Consider the following 12,535-nt stretch of genomic DNA (forward strand, 5'->3'; position numbering starts at 1 on the left):
TCCCCTATTACCCACACATCAAACTTCTGCACTGTTTATTCTCATAGGACAGACTTATCCAGAGATTGGTTCCAAGTTTCCAGCTATTTCACAAGGAACTGCAACAGTATGTTAATTTTTCTACATTCCAACCCATTACATATATGTGATTTAAAAATGTACAGTTCAATCGGGTGCAGTTGCTCATGCCTGTAATCCCAGTGGCCTGAGACACTGAGACAGGAGGAATGCAAGTTCAGAGTGAGCCTCAGCAACTTAGTGAGACCCATCTTAAAATAAAAAATAAAAAGGTTGGGAATGTGGCTTAGTGGTTAAGTGCCCCTGGCTTCAATCCATGGAAGGATTGCAAGGTACGGGGGAAGGAAGTGGGGGAGGGAGGGAGGAAGGAAGGATGGAGGGAGGGAGAAAGGGAGGAAGGAAGAACAACTTAAGTTTAAAGATTTTGGTTAGTAATATGTTAAATCACAATTATTTTTTTTAAATTAAGGGATACGGATCTCTTTACTTGCAAAATACTTTTATGAACTAAAGCTAGATTTGTTCCACATGGAAATCTAGAAAAATCAGGATTTCCTTGAAAACCTAAGGTAAGGAGAGTACCCTTCCAACATTGTAGGCAAACTGCCCTGAGCTGGAGAAATTTGGGATTACATTTTCTGCACTTACTAGTAGAGGGGAAAGGGATTTCTGAGTTTGCAAATAAACAAATTCTCTAAAAACTTCAAAAAACCCACCTAAAAAAACCCTTAGAGTAGTATTCTAGCTAGGATCTGGCCCTTCACATACTCTGGATGAGGAAGCTATGGAAGATGCTGGCTTACAGTCTCTTGCTTTTCAGAAACTTTCATTATTATGTCTTTCCCCACAGGGTCAATTAGAGACCTATCAAGTTACATTTACTTGTTTGGGATGACAAACATAAGTGATGCTTATACTACTGGGTTTGGTCCTTTCTCCTTGTGTTCATTATTGGAGTTGGAGTAAACACTCAAAAAAAGAGGTGAATTTCTATTTAAACCGATCGATCCAGCCAACTAGATACTCCTCCAATTTTCCCCGGATAGAAACAGTCTCTTAACTACCTGTGATAGCTGTAAATCCTCTTAAACATGACTCAAGTTCTACTTTTCGAGCCAGTCTCAGGAAGGGAATTTGCTTCTCAGCTGGGTTGAGCTGCGCCTGGGCTGTGGGCAGGACCACTCAGTCAGCTGCCCCCACGGTCATGCTCTGGAGTGGAAAGACTTCCTTACTCCCAACATAAACCCAGAGCTGAAAACAGAGCATCTCCCACCTCGGCATCGCTTGCTTGAGAAGCACTTCTTTGCAGCTTCAAGAACACAGACGACTTGGTCCTGGCTGTGGGTCCTTGGTCTTACTTCCACAGGGCAGACCTGTGGAGGCTCTTCTGAACCAGTGCTTCTGCAGCAGCTCCAAGGAAGTCGTGCTCATCTGCAAGTTGTTGGGTGTGGGCTGGATTTTTTCCTAGGCTGCTTCAGATGGATCCTCCTGCTCTTTTTCTTTCTGGCTATTTCAGCAGGCAGACTTTCATGGCTTCTTTGCTTTTGGGCTTGAAATTGGTTTGGGCCAATTTCAGGGTTTTAACTCTCCCAGTCCCTCTCCTTGCCCAGTCATTGTGATTTGTTTGCCTCTTTAGAAGGCGACAAATCCTGTCAGGTGGCTCAGCCCTTGCCTTTGCAGGCCTGAGCCAACTGCTTTATGTGCCATCCCGAGAGCGCTGGATTATCAGTTTCTAGGTTCCCTGGAACAGTCCTGTGCTACACACCGGCCTTCCTCTTTCCTGCCAGGACCCTGACTGGTACAAGTCAGGAAGCCTAACAACCCCCATGACCATGAGCTCCTCTCCCTAGATCTGCTTCAGCCCTCCAGCCTGCAGCCTGTTTAGACTGAAAAGAAAACTGTCAACCAACATGCCAGAAAAGGAGTTTTAAAGGTCCTTCATCTTCCTCTATAGAAAGAGTTCATGGCAAAAGAACACTGAGTTTTAACATTTTTATGGTTCTCAATTCCAGTCCTGCTTTTCTTGTTAAACTGTGAGAGTGATTACCAGCAGCCTAATCTAAAAATTATTACTATTGCTAAAATGGTAAAAAGAAATCAAAGGGAATTTGCAGTTGGAGGATTACTGAACTGAATACAAAGGATTAAAGAACCAGAAAGACACTCTTAAAATTTGCCCTCTACTGAATAACTGTGTTCAAATACTTAGGACAGTGCTTGGTATATAGTAACTATTGTTACAATTACAGAATATTAAATTGAACCCGTCAATTTATTTTATATTTTATTTTCCCATTAGCAACAACACTGTAAGCTGCTTGAGTTTCATTTTCTTAGAAAAGGCAACTTCTTAAAAGTATAAAATTGATCTGCCATTTACTTGCTTTATAGAAACTGAGTCAGAAATACATTAGAGTTGGGTGCGGTTGTACACACTTATAATCCCAGCGGCTCTGGACAGGAGGATCACGAGTTCAAAGCCAGCCTCAGCAACAGTGAGGCCCTAAGCAACTCAGTGAGACCTATCTCTAAAGAAAATACAAAACAGGGCTGGGGATGTGGTTCGGTGGTCGAGTGCCCCTGAGTTTAATCCCTGGTACCACATCCCCCCAATAGAAATATATTAGAAGTACAAAAAATTTTAGACCTAGACTCTAGAGATCATGTAAATACAAGTTAGTTATGATCTGTAGTTTGCATTTCTGGAAATTTTAAGCTATTACCATCTTACTTAAATTTACATTAGAGAAGCAAAGTACATCAACCTCCTACACTTCTAAATATATCAAATTAAACTGTAATGTAACACTGAAAGAGTAACATTTTTATTGGTATTACAGCGGAGTTTCCACACCAAACATATTTAAATTATAATAACTCAAAGCTAGAAGGGAACAAAATATACCTATCTGTACAAATTATACACAACAATAAAACCAAGGACTTTAATCAAAATTTCTTGGAAAACAGAGATTAAAATCAAAATCCCTGTGACCTGCTTGAATGCTTATATAACTTTAGGAACACAATATGAAGATCTATGTCTTTATAATCTTAATGTTTAGCTGGGAACATCTCTGACATTTTCCCCATGGTTTTGCCGGCTGGCTAGCTGGCAGAGCTGGTCTTCTCTGCTCTTAAGTTCTCTTTGGGTTTGGAGTAGTCCCAGGGCCTTCTGTTTTCTGTGAATCCATAAAGTTTTCTGAGGGCCACTCGAACAGCTTCCTCTTCTGCAACCAGAATGGTTTCCCCAGGTCCTTCTGCAATCAATTTTTTATCACTGGAAAGAAAACACACAGTGGTCTTCAATGACAAGGTGCCTCACAGGACAGCACACAAAGCAGTCACGTCTTCTGACCCTCACTTTAATAATGTCCCCAGAAGTAACATGACAGCTTTAGATGTACCTCTTGGTGTTTAACTAGTTTTGTTGCAAGTTCATTTTATATAGGAATTAGACAAAAAGAATTTTCATTCCCATAAAAATATAAGCAATTTACTAGGCCCAGTGTTTTTCAAGTCAAAAAAGCAAGGCATGCACATATAAGTATAGGCTTGATTTTTTAAGTGGGAGAAGTGGAATATATATCTTCTTGTAAAAACCTGAAATATTAAAAATATTCCTGGGAATCATTATTAGATGGTTTTAAATCATTTTGAGTGAATTATCTGAATAAAGAAATAAGTTATTTGAAGAAAAATGGTTGAAAAACAGTCCTTTCTGAATTTGCCACCTAAACTTTATCATAGAGGATTTATCAGCTCTATATTTTAAAATTACACACTTTAGATATCTAAAACTTACTTGGATTTTTAAAACATTTTATATTTATCATGCACTCTAATTTATTCCCCCAAAGCAAGTAAGCACTAGATATTGACAATTAGTGTTCTAATAAACTAATCTTCAATAAGACTCCAAAAGTGCAAGAAGTAAAATCAAGAATCAACAAATGGGACCGTATCAAACTAAAAAGTTTCTTCACTGCAAAAGAAACAATTAAGAATATGAACAGAGAGTCTACAGAAGGGGAGAAAATCTTTACCACCAGTGCCTCAAAGCATTAATCTCCAGGATATTCAAAGAACTCAAAAAAACTTAACACTAAAAAAAAAAAAAAAAGGAAAAAACCCAATCAAGAAATGGTCTAAGGAACTGAACAAGCACTTCACAGAAGAAATTCCAATGGTCAAAAAAATATAAGGGATTGGGGTTGTAGCTCACTGGTAGAGCACTTGCCGTGCATGCATTGGATACTAGGTTCAATCCTCAGCACCACATAAATAAAAAAAGGTATTGTGTCCATCTACAACTAAAATATATATATATGAAAAAATGTTCAACATCTCTAGCAATTACAGAAATGCAAATCAAAACTGAGACTCCATCTCACCCTAGTCAGAATACAAGTAACAATAAATTATTCAGAATACAAGTAACAATAAATATTGGCAAGAATGTGGGGGGAAAGGTGCACTTGTACATTGCTGGTGGGACTGCAAATTGGTGCAACTACTCTGGAAAGCAGTATGGAGATTCCTTAGAAAATTTGGAATGGAACACTTATTTGACCCATTATCCCACCCCTTGTTTTATACCCAAAGGACTTAAAATCAACATACTACAGTGACCTAGCCACTTCAATGTTTATAGTAGCTCAATTCACAATAGTCAAACTATGAAACTAACCCAGGTGCCCTACCACAGAGGAATGGATAAAGAAAATGTGGTGTATATATACAGTGGAATATTACTTAGCCTTGAAGAATGAAATTATGGCATTTGCCAGTAAATGAATGAAACTAGAAAATATCATGCTAAGTAAAATAAGCTAGTCTCCAAAAACCAAAGACAGAATGTTCTCCCTGATATGTGGATGTTAACCCACAATAAGGGAGGGGAAGATTAGAAATTCATTAGACTAGACAAAGGGGAATGAAGAGAATAAAGAGAAGGGAGGGAGGATAGGAATAGAATAGATAGTAAAATGAATTGCACATCTTTCATATTCTTATATGTGAATACATGACCAATGTAACTTATTCAACCAAAATAATAGGGTCCTAATTGAAACAAATTATATCTATTCTATGTATGTATTATATGTCAAATTACACCCTACTGTCATGCATATCTAGTAAGAAAAAAATAAATAAGTTCCCCTGCTGATATTTCTATTATTATTATTACCGGTCATCTTTAAAAATTTTAAATGTTCCTATAAGGAAACAAAGAATGTGCACATTAAATAACTATAATCCTGTTTTGCTATTTCTTAATTTTGTTTAACTACTTCCTGGAAATTTCCTGATCTACAATTTCACCTTATTAAAAGAAGGATCTCTCTGAAAGATTCATACATATCAATGCCATCAAATTACTTGGATTCAAAGTAAGGTGACTTGAAGTTAAGAAAGTGCAGAACCAAATTAATGAAAAACAAATGAAGCTATGTAGGTAAAATTACTACAACACAGAATAAATTTGCTAAGAAAACACTTGCTACCTCAAAAAGTTAAAATGAATCAAATATTAATCATGTAAGTTAAACTTTATAATAGTTATACATGTACATATTGCATAAAGTGAGGAATAAAGAAAATCATCTAAATGAAGCTGAAACCCAGAAGCTTTATCATCATGCTTTAATCCAATGATGTCAATATCACCGATCATCTTTAAAAATTCACTATGTAAAATTCTGGAAAAAACTATGATCCAATGACAATCACTGTTAGCAATATGGCAACTTGCTTCTTATATTATTTTTTAGTTGAAAAATCATTTCCCAATGTCATTAAAAATTCTTTAAAAATCACCTGCAGGAGCTATTACTATATTCGGTTGGGTATATATACTCTCACTCCCTTGTTGGATGCCAAACTTATCTGTAATATTTTATTAATTCAATAACAATTTACTGACTATCAAGTTCCAGGAACTATTCTACGTAGTATATAAAGATGTGAAAACAACAAATGAATATTTTTTCCCTACAAATTTCTATCTGTGATATTTCAAAGATAACTAAAAGTAGAAATATCAAATCAAAGGGCATGAAAATTTTAAGAGATTCTTGGGACAATTTCTTACAGCAATATTATACATTTTCTTTCTCTACTAGCAGAGTATGAATTGCTGATAAAGATAAGTACTGATAAAGGTTGTGTTTAAGATTTATTAATCTAATAAGCAAAAAGAGTGCATCTCATTGTTTTTGCTTTATACTTCACATGAAACTGAAGATGAAACTTTTATAATATATAATTCTATTCATTTTCTCCTTTGTGATGTCTTCCACTGCTTTTATAGTCATAAAATCCTCATCACACAAAATTTCCAAAAATACTGACCTAAATCTTAATATAGCTCTCTTAGATATTCAATGATTATATTAAACACTTTAACTTTTTTTTTTTTTTTCTCGGTAGTGCTGGGGATCAGGGTCTTGTGCATGACAGGCAAGCATTTCACCATGGAACTACACTTCCAGCCCCAAACACTTTAATCTTAATACCTGAAATCAATGTGGGGCAGATCAATTTCTTACTAGCAACTAAAAAGCTTTCAACATTGGTTGTTTTACACATTTTCCACTTCTAGGCTCAGCTGAAGCTGCTGACAGGAGTAGATTCAGGTTCAATTTATAAAAAACAAGTTAAAATTTATTTTTACACAGAAAAATTTAGGCAAACATATATCCTATGTGATTCTACAGTAAATAGTTGGTCAATGAAAACTACCATCAGCAAAACATAGATTCCTTGCCTGCCTTAATGAATGATCAAAAGGAAGTAGTAAATAACCATGGGGATGATATTTTTTAAAAAATTTGAATGCTATTAAAGGTCATGGGATTGGAGCTCAGTGGCAGAGCACTTGCCTCGCATGTGTGAGGCACTGGGTTCAATCCTCAGAACTACACAAAAATAAATAAATATACTGTGTCCATCTACAACAACAACAAAAAAAACTGTGAAGAGTTGTGTTTTTATAGCTTCCAATGAAATTATGAAGACTGAAATTTTACTAACCAGTATAAGCCAATGAAATACAAAGGCAGAGCTGTGGTGCTTCCAGACTGCCTAGTAATTCTAGATTCAGGAGCCGAAATGTTTCTCTTCTTCAATTCTTCTACCAGCAGTCCCATAGGATTTATTATCTTCCACATATCAAATAGATCTTTTCCAGTCATCTGAGTAATTAAGAAGTCCTGCATAGAAAAAACAGCAGTTTATACATTTAAATTAATACAAAGAACCTAAGGACCAAAATTCTAAGTACACTTTTAACAGAAAAACTTTACTAGTTGAGCATCCCGAACCTGAAAATCCAAAATCTGAAACGCTCTAAAATCTCATCTTTTCAAGCATCATATTGGTGCTCAAAAACTTTCAAATTTTGGACCATTTCAGATTTCAAACTTTCTATTTTCAGATTAGGGAAGCTCAACTAGTAAAGTTTTGCAAATATTGCAAAATTTAAAAGAAAAAAATCCCAAATCCAAGACACTTCTCATCCCAAACATTTTGGATAAGGAATTTTCAGCCTGTGTTTTTTCATTCCCATGTAGGCCTATATACCCCCAACCTCCTGTGCTAGGGTCTGAACTCGGGGGCCTACATAACAGATAAGCACTCAACCACTGAGCTATACCTCCGTTCCCCAAGTTTTTTTTCATATAAACTTTCATAAAAATCAACTATAATTTTTATAGCATCAATATGGTCCACAAAAATTATGCAGAAGATAGAATTTAGATTTAAATTCCTACCACTAAGAAAAAATGTTTAGTGATAAATAAATGGCAATAACTTCTGTCAGAAAATCATGTTAAAGACACACATTCAAGGCAAAATAATTTTGTCAATAAAATTATTGTATAGAAAATTTAGAAGCATTATTTTCACAGCAATTTTACATCGCAATTAACTCATATAACAAACACTGGTAATAACACAGGATGGATGAATGTAGTCAAGAGGGGAAAAATTTTAAAAGATCTCTTAGTTCACAAAATAAAAAGTCCATTTCATTACAACAATCATTCAAGCACAAGAACTTTATTTCAGCTTCACTAATAAAAAAAAGAAATCCTACCTATCACAGACCCTCCTTGGAGAAGGAGGAAGACAGGGCTTGCCTATGAACAAAGTCTGCAATGGTGGTGAAGAGAGGTATTTTTCTCTAACAAAATCACCAAACTTGGTATCTAACTGAATAGATTTCAAAAGCAAGTGAGCAAGTTTTATGGACCTGACATTCCAATTTCTAAATCAAGAGCCTGTTTTTGTTACTTATAAGAAACCCTGTGAATTCTTTATTACTAAACAGTAAACATCTTTTCATCTAATGGCAAAGGATAAAACTTTTCCCCATTAATAAATTCTACAAAGACAGTGGGAGTCAGTTGTACCAATTACATAAGAATTTCGATTAGCTAAGGTACTGGATAGTAAAGAGTTATACCTTACAGGAACTCAGAAATCTAGGATCACTTTTTAGAACAAACAGCAGCTGGTACCCAAGCATGATGTTTCCAACTACCTGAGATGCCTGCAGTGACCCCTGACCTCATTCATTTACTAAATACCTACTGACTGCCATGTAGGCATAGGCATTATCCTTGGCCCTAGGATATATATAAAGCTGAAGATGACATGATTTGCACTCCTTTGGAAGTCACAATCCAGAATTATCCACTTCTGTGATGTCCTTAGTACAAGCCGACTGTAATAAGTAAGAATCGACTATATAAAAGCTTCAGATCTTTAATGGATTTTTGTTGGAAGAAAAATGTCACTTCCAAGGTGATATATTAAAGAAATGAATCAGAAAAGGAAATTTTTTTTGTTCTACCTCAAGCATGTCCAAATGCGTGCAGTTAATAACTACCTACCCTGATGAAAAGTGCAGTCCTCTCAGGTCCGCTGCTTTGTAGCAGGGCTCCAATTACTGCAAAGAAAGTCCGCTGCAATACAGGTGGGGGGACTGGAAATTCTGCACTCAGTGTTAACTGCTCGACAGCCAAGTTTTTAGCCACGTGACACACAACTTCCTCACCAGTTAGAAAGTTAACTAGACTTCTGATGCCTTCAGTGGGCAAGTGTGGGAACTCATCTTCAAGAAACTGTGTGAGGCAAGTTTGTGAAAAAGATATTCCTTGTTCAGATAGTTCTTGATTATCTTTGAGATTCAGAAGAGCAACTTCTTTCTCGACTCCAAGATTTTGCCGTTTTGCCTCTTCACTTGCAATGTAGCAGCTATTAACAAAAGCAGTTTTGAGAAGATCTAAGGAAAAGGTTTCCTGTAATCGATGTCCAAAAGCTTGTATTTCAGCATGGTAATCCCAATTGGGCTTCTCTGAACTGAAAACATAAAGACAGTAAGAGATGGTCAAGAGAACAAGATCTTACCATTACATAAAAATTTTTCATTGCACTATAATTTTATTAATTGTATAAAGGAAATGAAAAAAGGTTGCTTCTTTTTTAATGCCAAGCTCCAATCGTCTAAATATAAAAACCTAACTCAGATGAATGCTAGCAGTCTTTTGCTATATTCCACATATATGGTAGGATTAATTTTCCTTTTGACCTGTCACATTAAACCGGTTGTTCCACATCAGAGACTAAGCCACTGTTATAACCTTTAGGTTGCTCATTTCTGCTCTAACAATGGAACTACGCTTTCCACTTAGGTATGAGACATAATTATAATTTCATGGATTCAGACCATAAACAGCAAGTACATTATATTTATTATAAATTTACTAAATTTAAGTTTTGGAGGTATCCATTTAAATTACTAATTAAATAATCTGGCATCAATATTATAAATATGTTAAAGTTTATAATCATGGGCTAGGGATATAGCTCAGTAATAAGAGTGCCTGCCTAGCATACACAAACCCTGCGTGCAATCCCTAGCATGAAGGAAAAAAAAAGTTCATAATCATTTCCAAGAATGAACTAAAACATCTTCTTCTAAAGAAAAGTGATACTCAAAACTTTTAAGTAAAAAAGGGGCAACAAATTATGAAGATCTGATTTGAAAGTATAAAATGTATATAATATATGGACCAATGTAATTCACAAATTTTCTTCCTACTTTAAAAGTTTAAAATACTTAGCTTTATAATAAGCAAAGAAAAGTGAATTAGGAAGAGATTACTTTTTTTTGGCCTATTATGAAAAGAACAATAATCTTTGGCAAGTATATTCCTACTGTAGACATATAAACTGGATCAATATTTTTTGAGAACAGTATTTAAGTTGTTACCAAAATTTTATACCATGAATAAGTTTCCAAAGCTGAAATCACTTCAAAGACACTCTGTTTCATTGGCTGTACTAGCAATAATGTGACGTTCAAATGCCAATAAAGAGAGTGAAGTGCATCCATCCTTATTTTTGTCTTTGTCTTAAAACATATCAAAAACATTATTAAAGAGAAAAAAAGCAAGACAAAGGTGTTAAACCAGGACACAAAGAAAAGACCGCTGACTTCAATTTTAAATCAAATTAAAGTAAGTGTGTAATTCTGGCCAGGACTGTCCCTCCTGAAAACCCTGGTCTAGAGTACAGTCCCCCAGCTCTCTAGGAACATAGTTTTAAAGCACAAAGGGTTGTAAAGGTGTGTGTGTGCGGGAGGTGGGGTGGGGGGGGTGGGGGGGTGTTCTTGAGAACTTACAGATAACAGGATTTTGACAAGCATAATACAAAGGCAGATAGTAGGGTAAAGATCCACATGGCTTAACATTTCAAGGTAGGGAATAAATTTAGATCCCAACATCAGAACTTATGAGGCCACTGAGGTTTCTGAGAGGGTTGTTATCTGGTCAGGGAAAGCCAGGCATGGGCGAGTTCAAGGCACAGGCAGGTGTTCCAAGCAAGTTTAGAAATGGTAGTAATTTATAGTAAAACAGAAATTAACTTCTCGTGATTTTATGGGGAGGTGGCTCCCTATCTTAAGATGGAATTAGGCTGGGTTCATCAGCAGGGCCCTGTGTGAAGTGTGCTCCCATCTGGGGCGATTCTTTTTGCCAGGCTGCAACAAGATCCATGGGGGCCAGAACCTTAGAGTGAAGGTTCCCTTTTACTTTGGGCTGCGGACCTGTGGGTGCACAGTCAGTAAGTGACCTGCCCTAGCTGGCACTGCTGCGGAGCTTCCTCCCTCTTGCCCTCAGAGCCAGGCTACCAGGCCTCACCAAGGCCCGGGGACAGCGTGCCCTGCAGCCGTCCCCATTCCCCACACTCTTCCTAAGATCCCAAGGGGCGCTGCAGAGACCGGCGCCCGGCGCTCCACCGCCCGGGGCACACACCCCTCTCCTTAGGCCACCCATCCAGGTCTCTTCCACGTTTTTCAAACCTTTTACGTTCAAGATAGACACGCGGCCGCCGCCGGGCAGAAATCTTGGGGAGAAAACCCAGGTCCCGCCTGCCCCGCGGCCACCCAGACGCCTCCGGAGGCTCTTACCGGCGGACGGGTGGCGGTGGGCAGCGGAGCAGGCGCCACCGCTCTAACTCCTTCTGGAAGCGGAACGCGGCGCGGAAACCCTTTACTCCCCGAACCGGCAAGACGAGCGTGGGGGCGTCTCGCGCCAGGAGGCACCGAGGCCCAAGCTGGAACAGCCTCACCAGTCCAGTAGCCATTGTACAAGGCAGAAAGCAATGGGAGCCGGAAGGAAAACAGTCGGAGCCGTGTCACAGGAACACAGATCCCCAAGAACTGGCGGACGGAAAGAGGCGGAAGGCGGGAACATCACCAGGGGGCGATGCGCAGCCGAAGCATTTTAGTGCGCACGCGCATGTGCTGGTTCTGCCTGTGATGGGTTACTTTCCTACCAGCGTGGCTTGAGAGGACTTTGGGTCCAAAGATTGTTGGGAGAAGTTACTTCACCCAGTCAGTTGCTCTCTTGTTACTTCTTTTGTAGTTAACGCAAGACAAAAAACTTGTTTCACTTTCAGTTTAAACAAAACACTTAAATTTTATCAGAAAACATTTATATTCATTTTTAGTTTTAAAGTTGCAGACCATCTGTCCAGCCACCATTGAGCAAATATTCTGTTTACTCCACAAGTCTTGCCCCCAAATTATGATTTGTATTTAAAAACAATGTAACAGTAGATTTTTTAAAAAAATATAAACATTGGGAAAATAAAATAGTCACAGTGGAATTATGAGTATTTTTTTCTTCATTTTTCACTCTTTAGTTACATCATTTTATTACTTTTCTGTCAAACAATATGAATTTTTAAATAACCTTATATGAAGTCACCGAGAGAAGCTTATCAGAATTCCTTTTGTTTTGCCTGTTGAACATCTAGACCCTCAAAGGGGTACCTTTTTCTGTGGTCTGGACTGCCCTGCAGTCACCCAGATTGGATTCCTGTCATTAATTGTTCCTGTTTTCACAAATGCCCTCTTTTGTTCAGTCATCAACTTATTTTTACAGCAGACACCTGAGAGCTCCTCTTACCTCTTGCCCTGGTTATTGTAATAGCCTCCAAGCAG

At 37.6% G+C, this 12,535-nt stretch overlaps 1 protein-coding gene across 1 annotated transcript; it reads right to left on the minus strand.

Moving 5' to 3' along the window:
- Positions 1–2,821: 2,821 nt before the first annotated feature.
- Mrpl44 (mitochondrial ribosomal protein L44) lies at positions 2,822–11,744 on the minus strand. Its single transcript, XM_027941823.2, has 4 exons — positions 11,498–11,744; positions 8,919–9,387; positions 7,054–7,232; positions 2,822–3,298 (listed from the first exon to the last, which is right to left on the minus strand). Exons 1-4 carry the CDS (start codon positions 11,671–11,673, stop codon positions 3,127–3,129), a joined length of 996 nt encoding a protein of 331 aa, XP_027797624.2. The 5' UTR covers positions 11,674–11,744; the 3' UTR covers positions 2,822–3,126.
- Positions 11,745–12,535: the final 791 nt, after the last annotated feature.

Source organism: Marmota flaviventris, chromosome 11 (assembly GCF_047511675.1).
Source record: "Marmota flaviventris isolate mMarFla1 chromosome 11, mMarFla1.hap1, whole genome shotgun sequence".
Classification (NCBI taxonomy): Eukaryota; Metazoa; Chordata; class Mammalia; order Rodentia; family Sciuridae; genus Marmota; species Marmota flaviventris.

Excerpts from the sequence above, each read along its gene's own strand:
- Mrpl44 (XM_027941823.2), bottom strand. The coding sequence starts at position 11,673 with ATGGCTACTGGACTGGTGAGGCTGTTCCAGCTTGGGCCTCGGTGCCTC. Across the intron at positions 9,388-11,497 it reads CCACCGCCACCCGTCCGCCG|TTCAGAGAAGCCCAATTGGG; the intron begins GTAAGAGCCTCC and ends TTATGTTTTCAG. Across the intron at positions 3,299-7,053 it reads TATTTCATTGGCTTATACTG|TGATAAAAAATTGATTGCAG; the intron begins GTTAGTAAAATT and ends TTTTCTTTCCAG.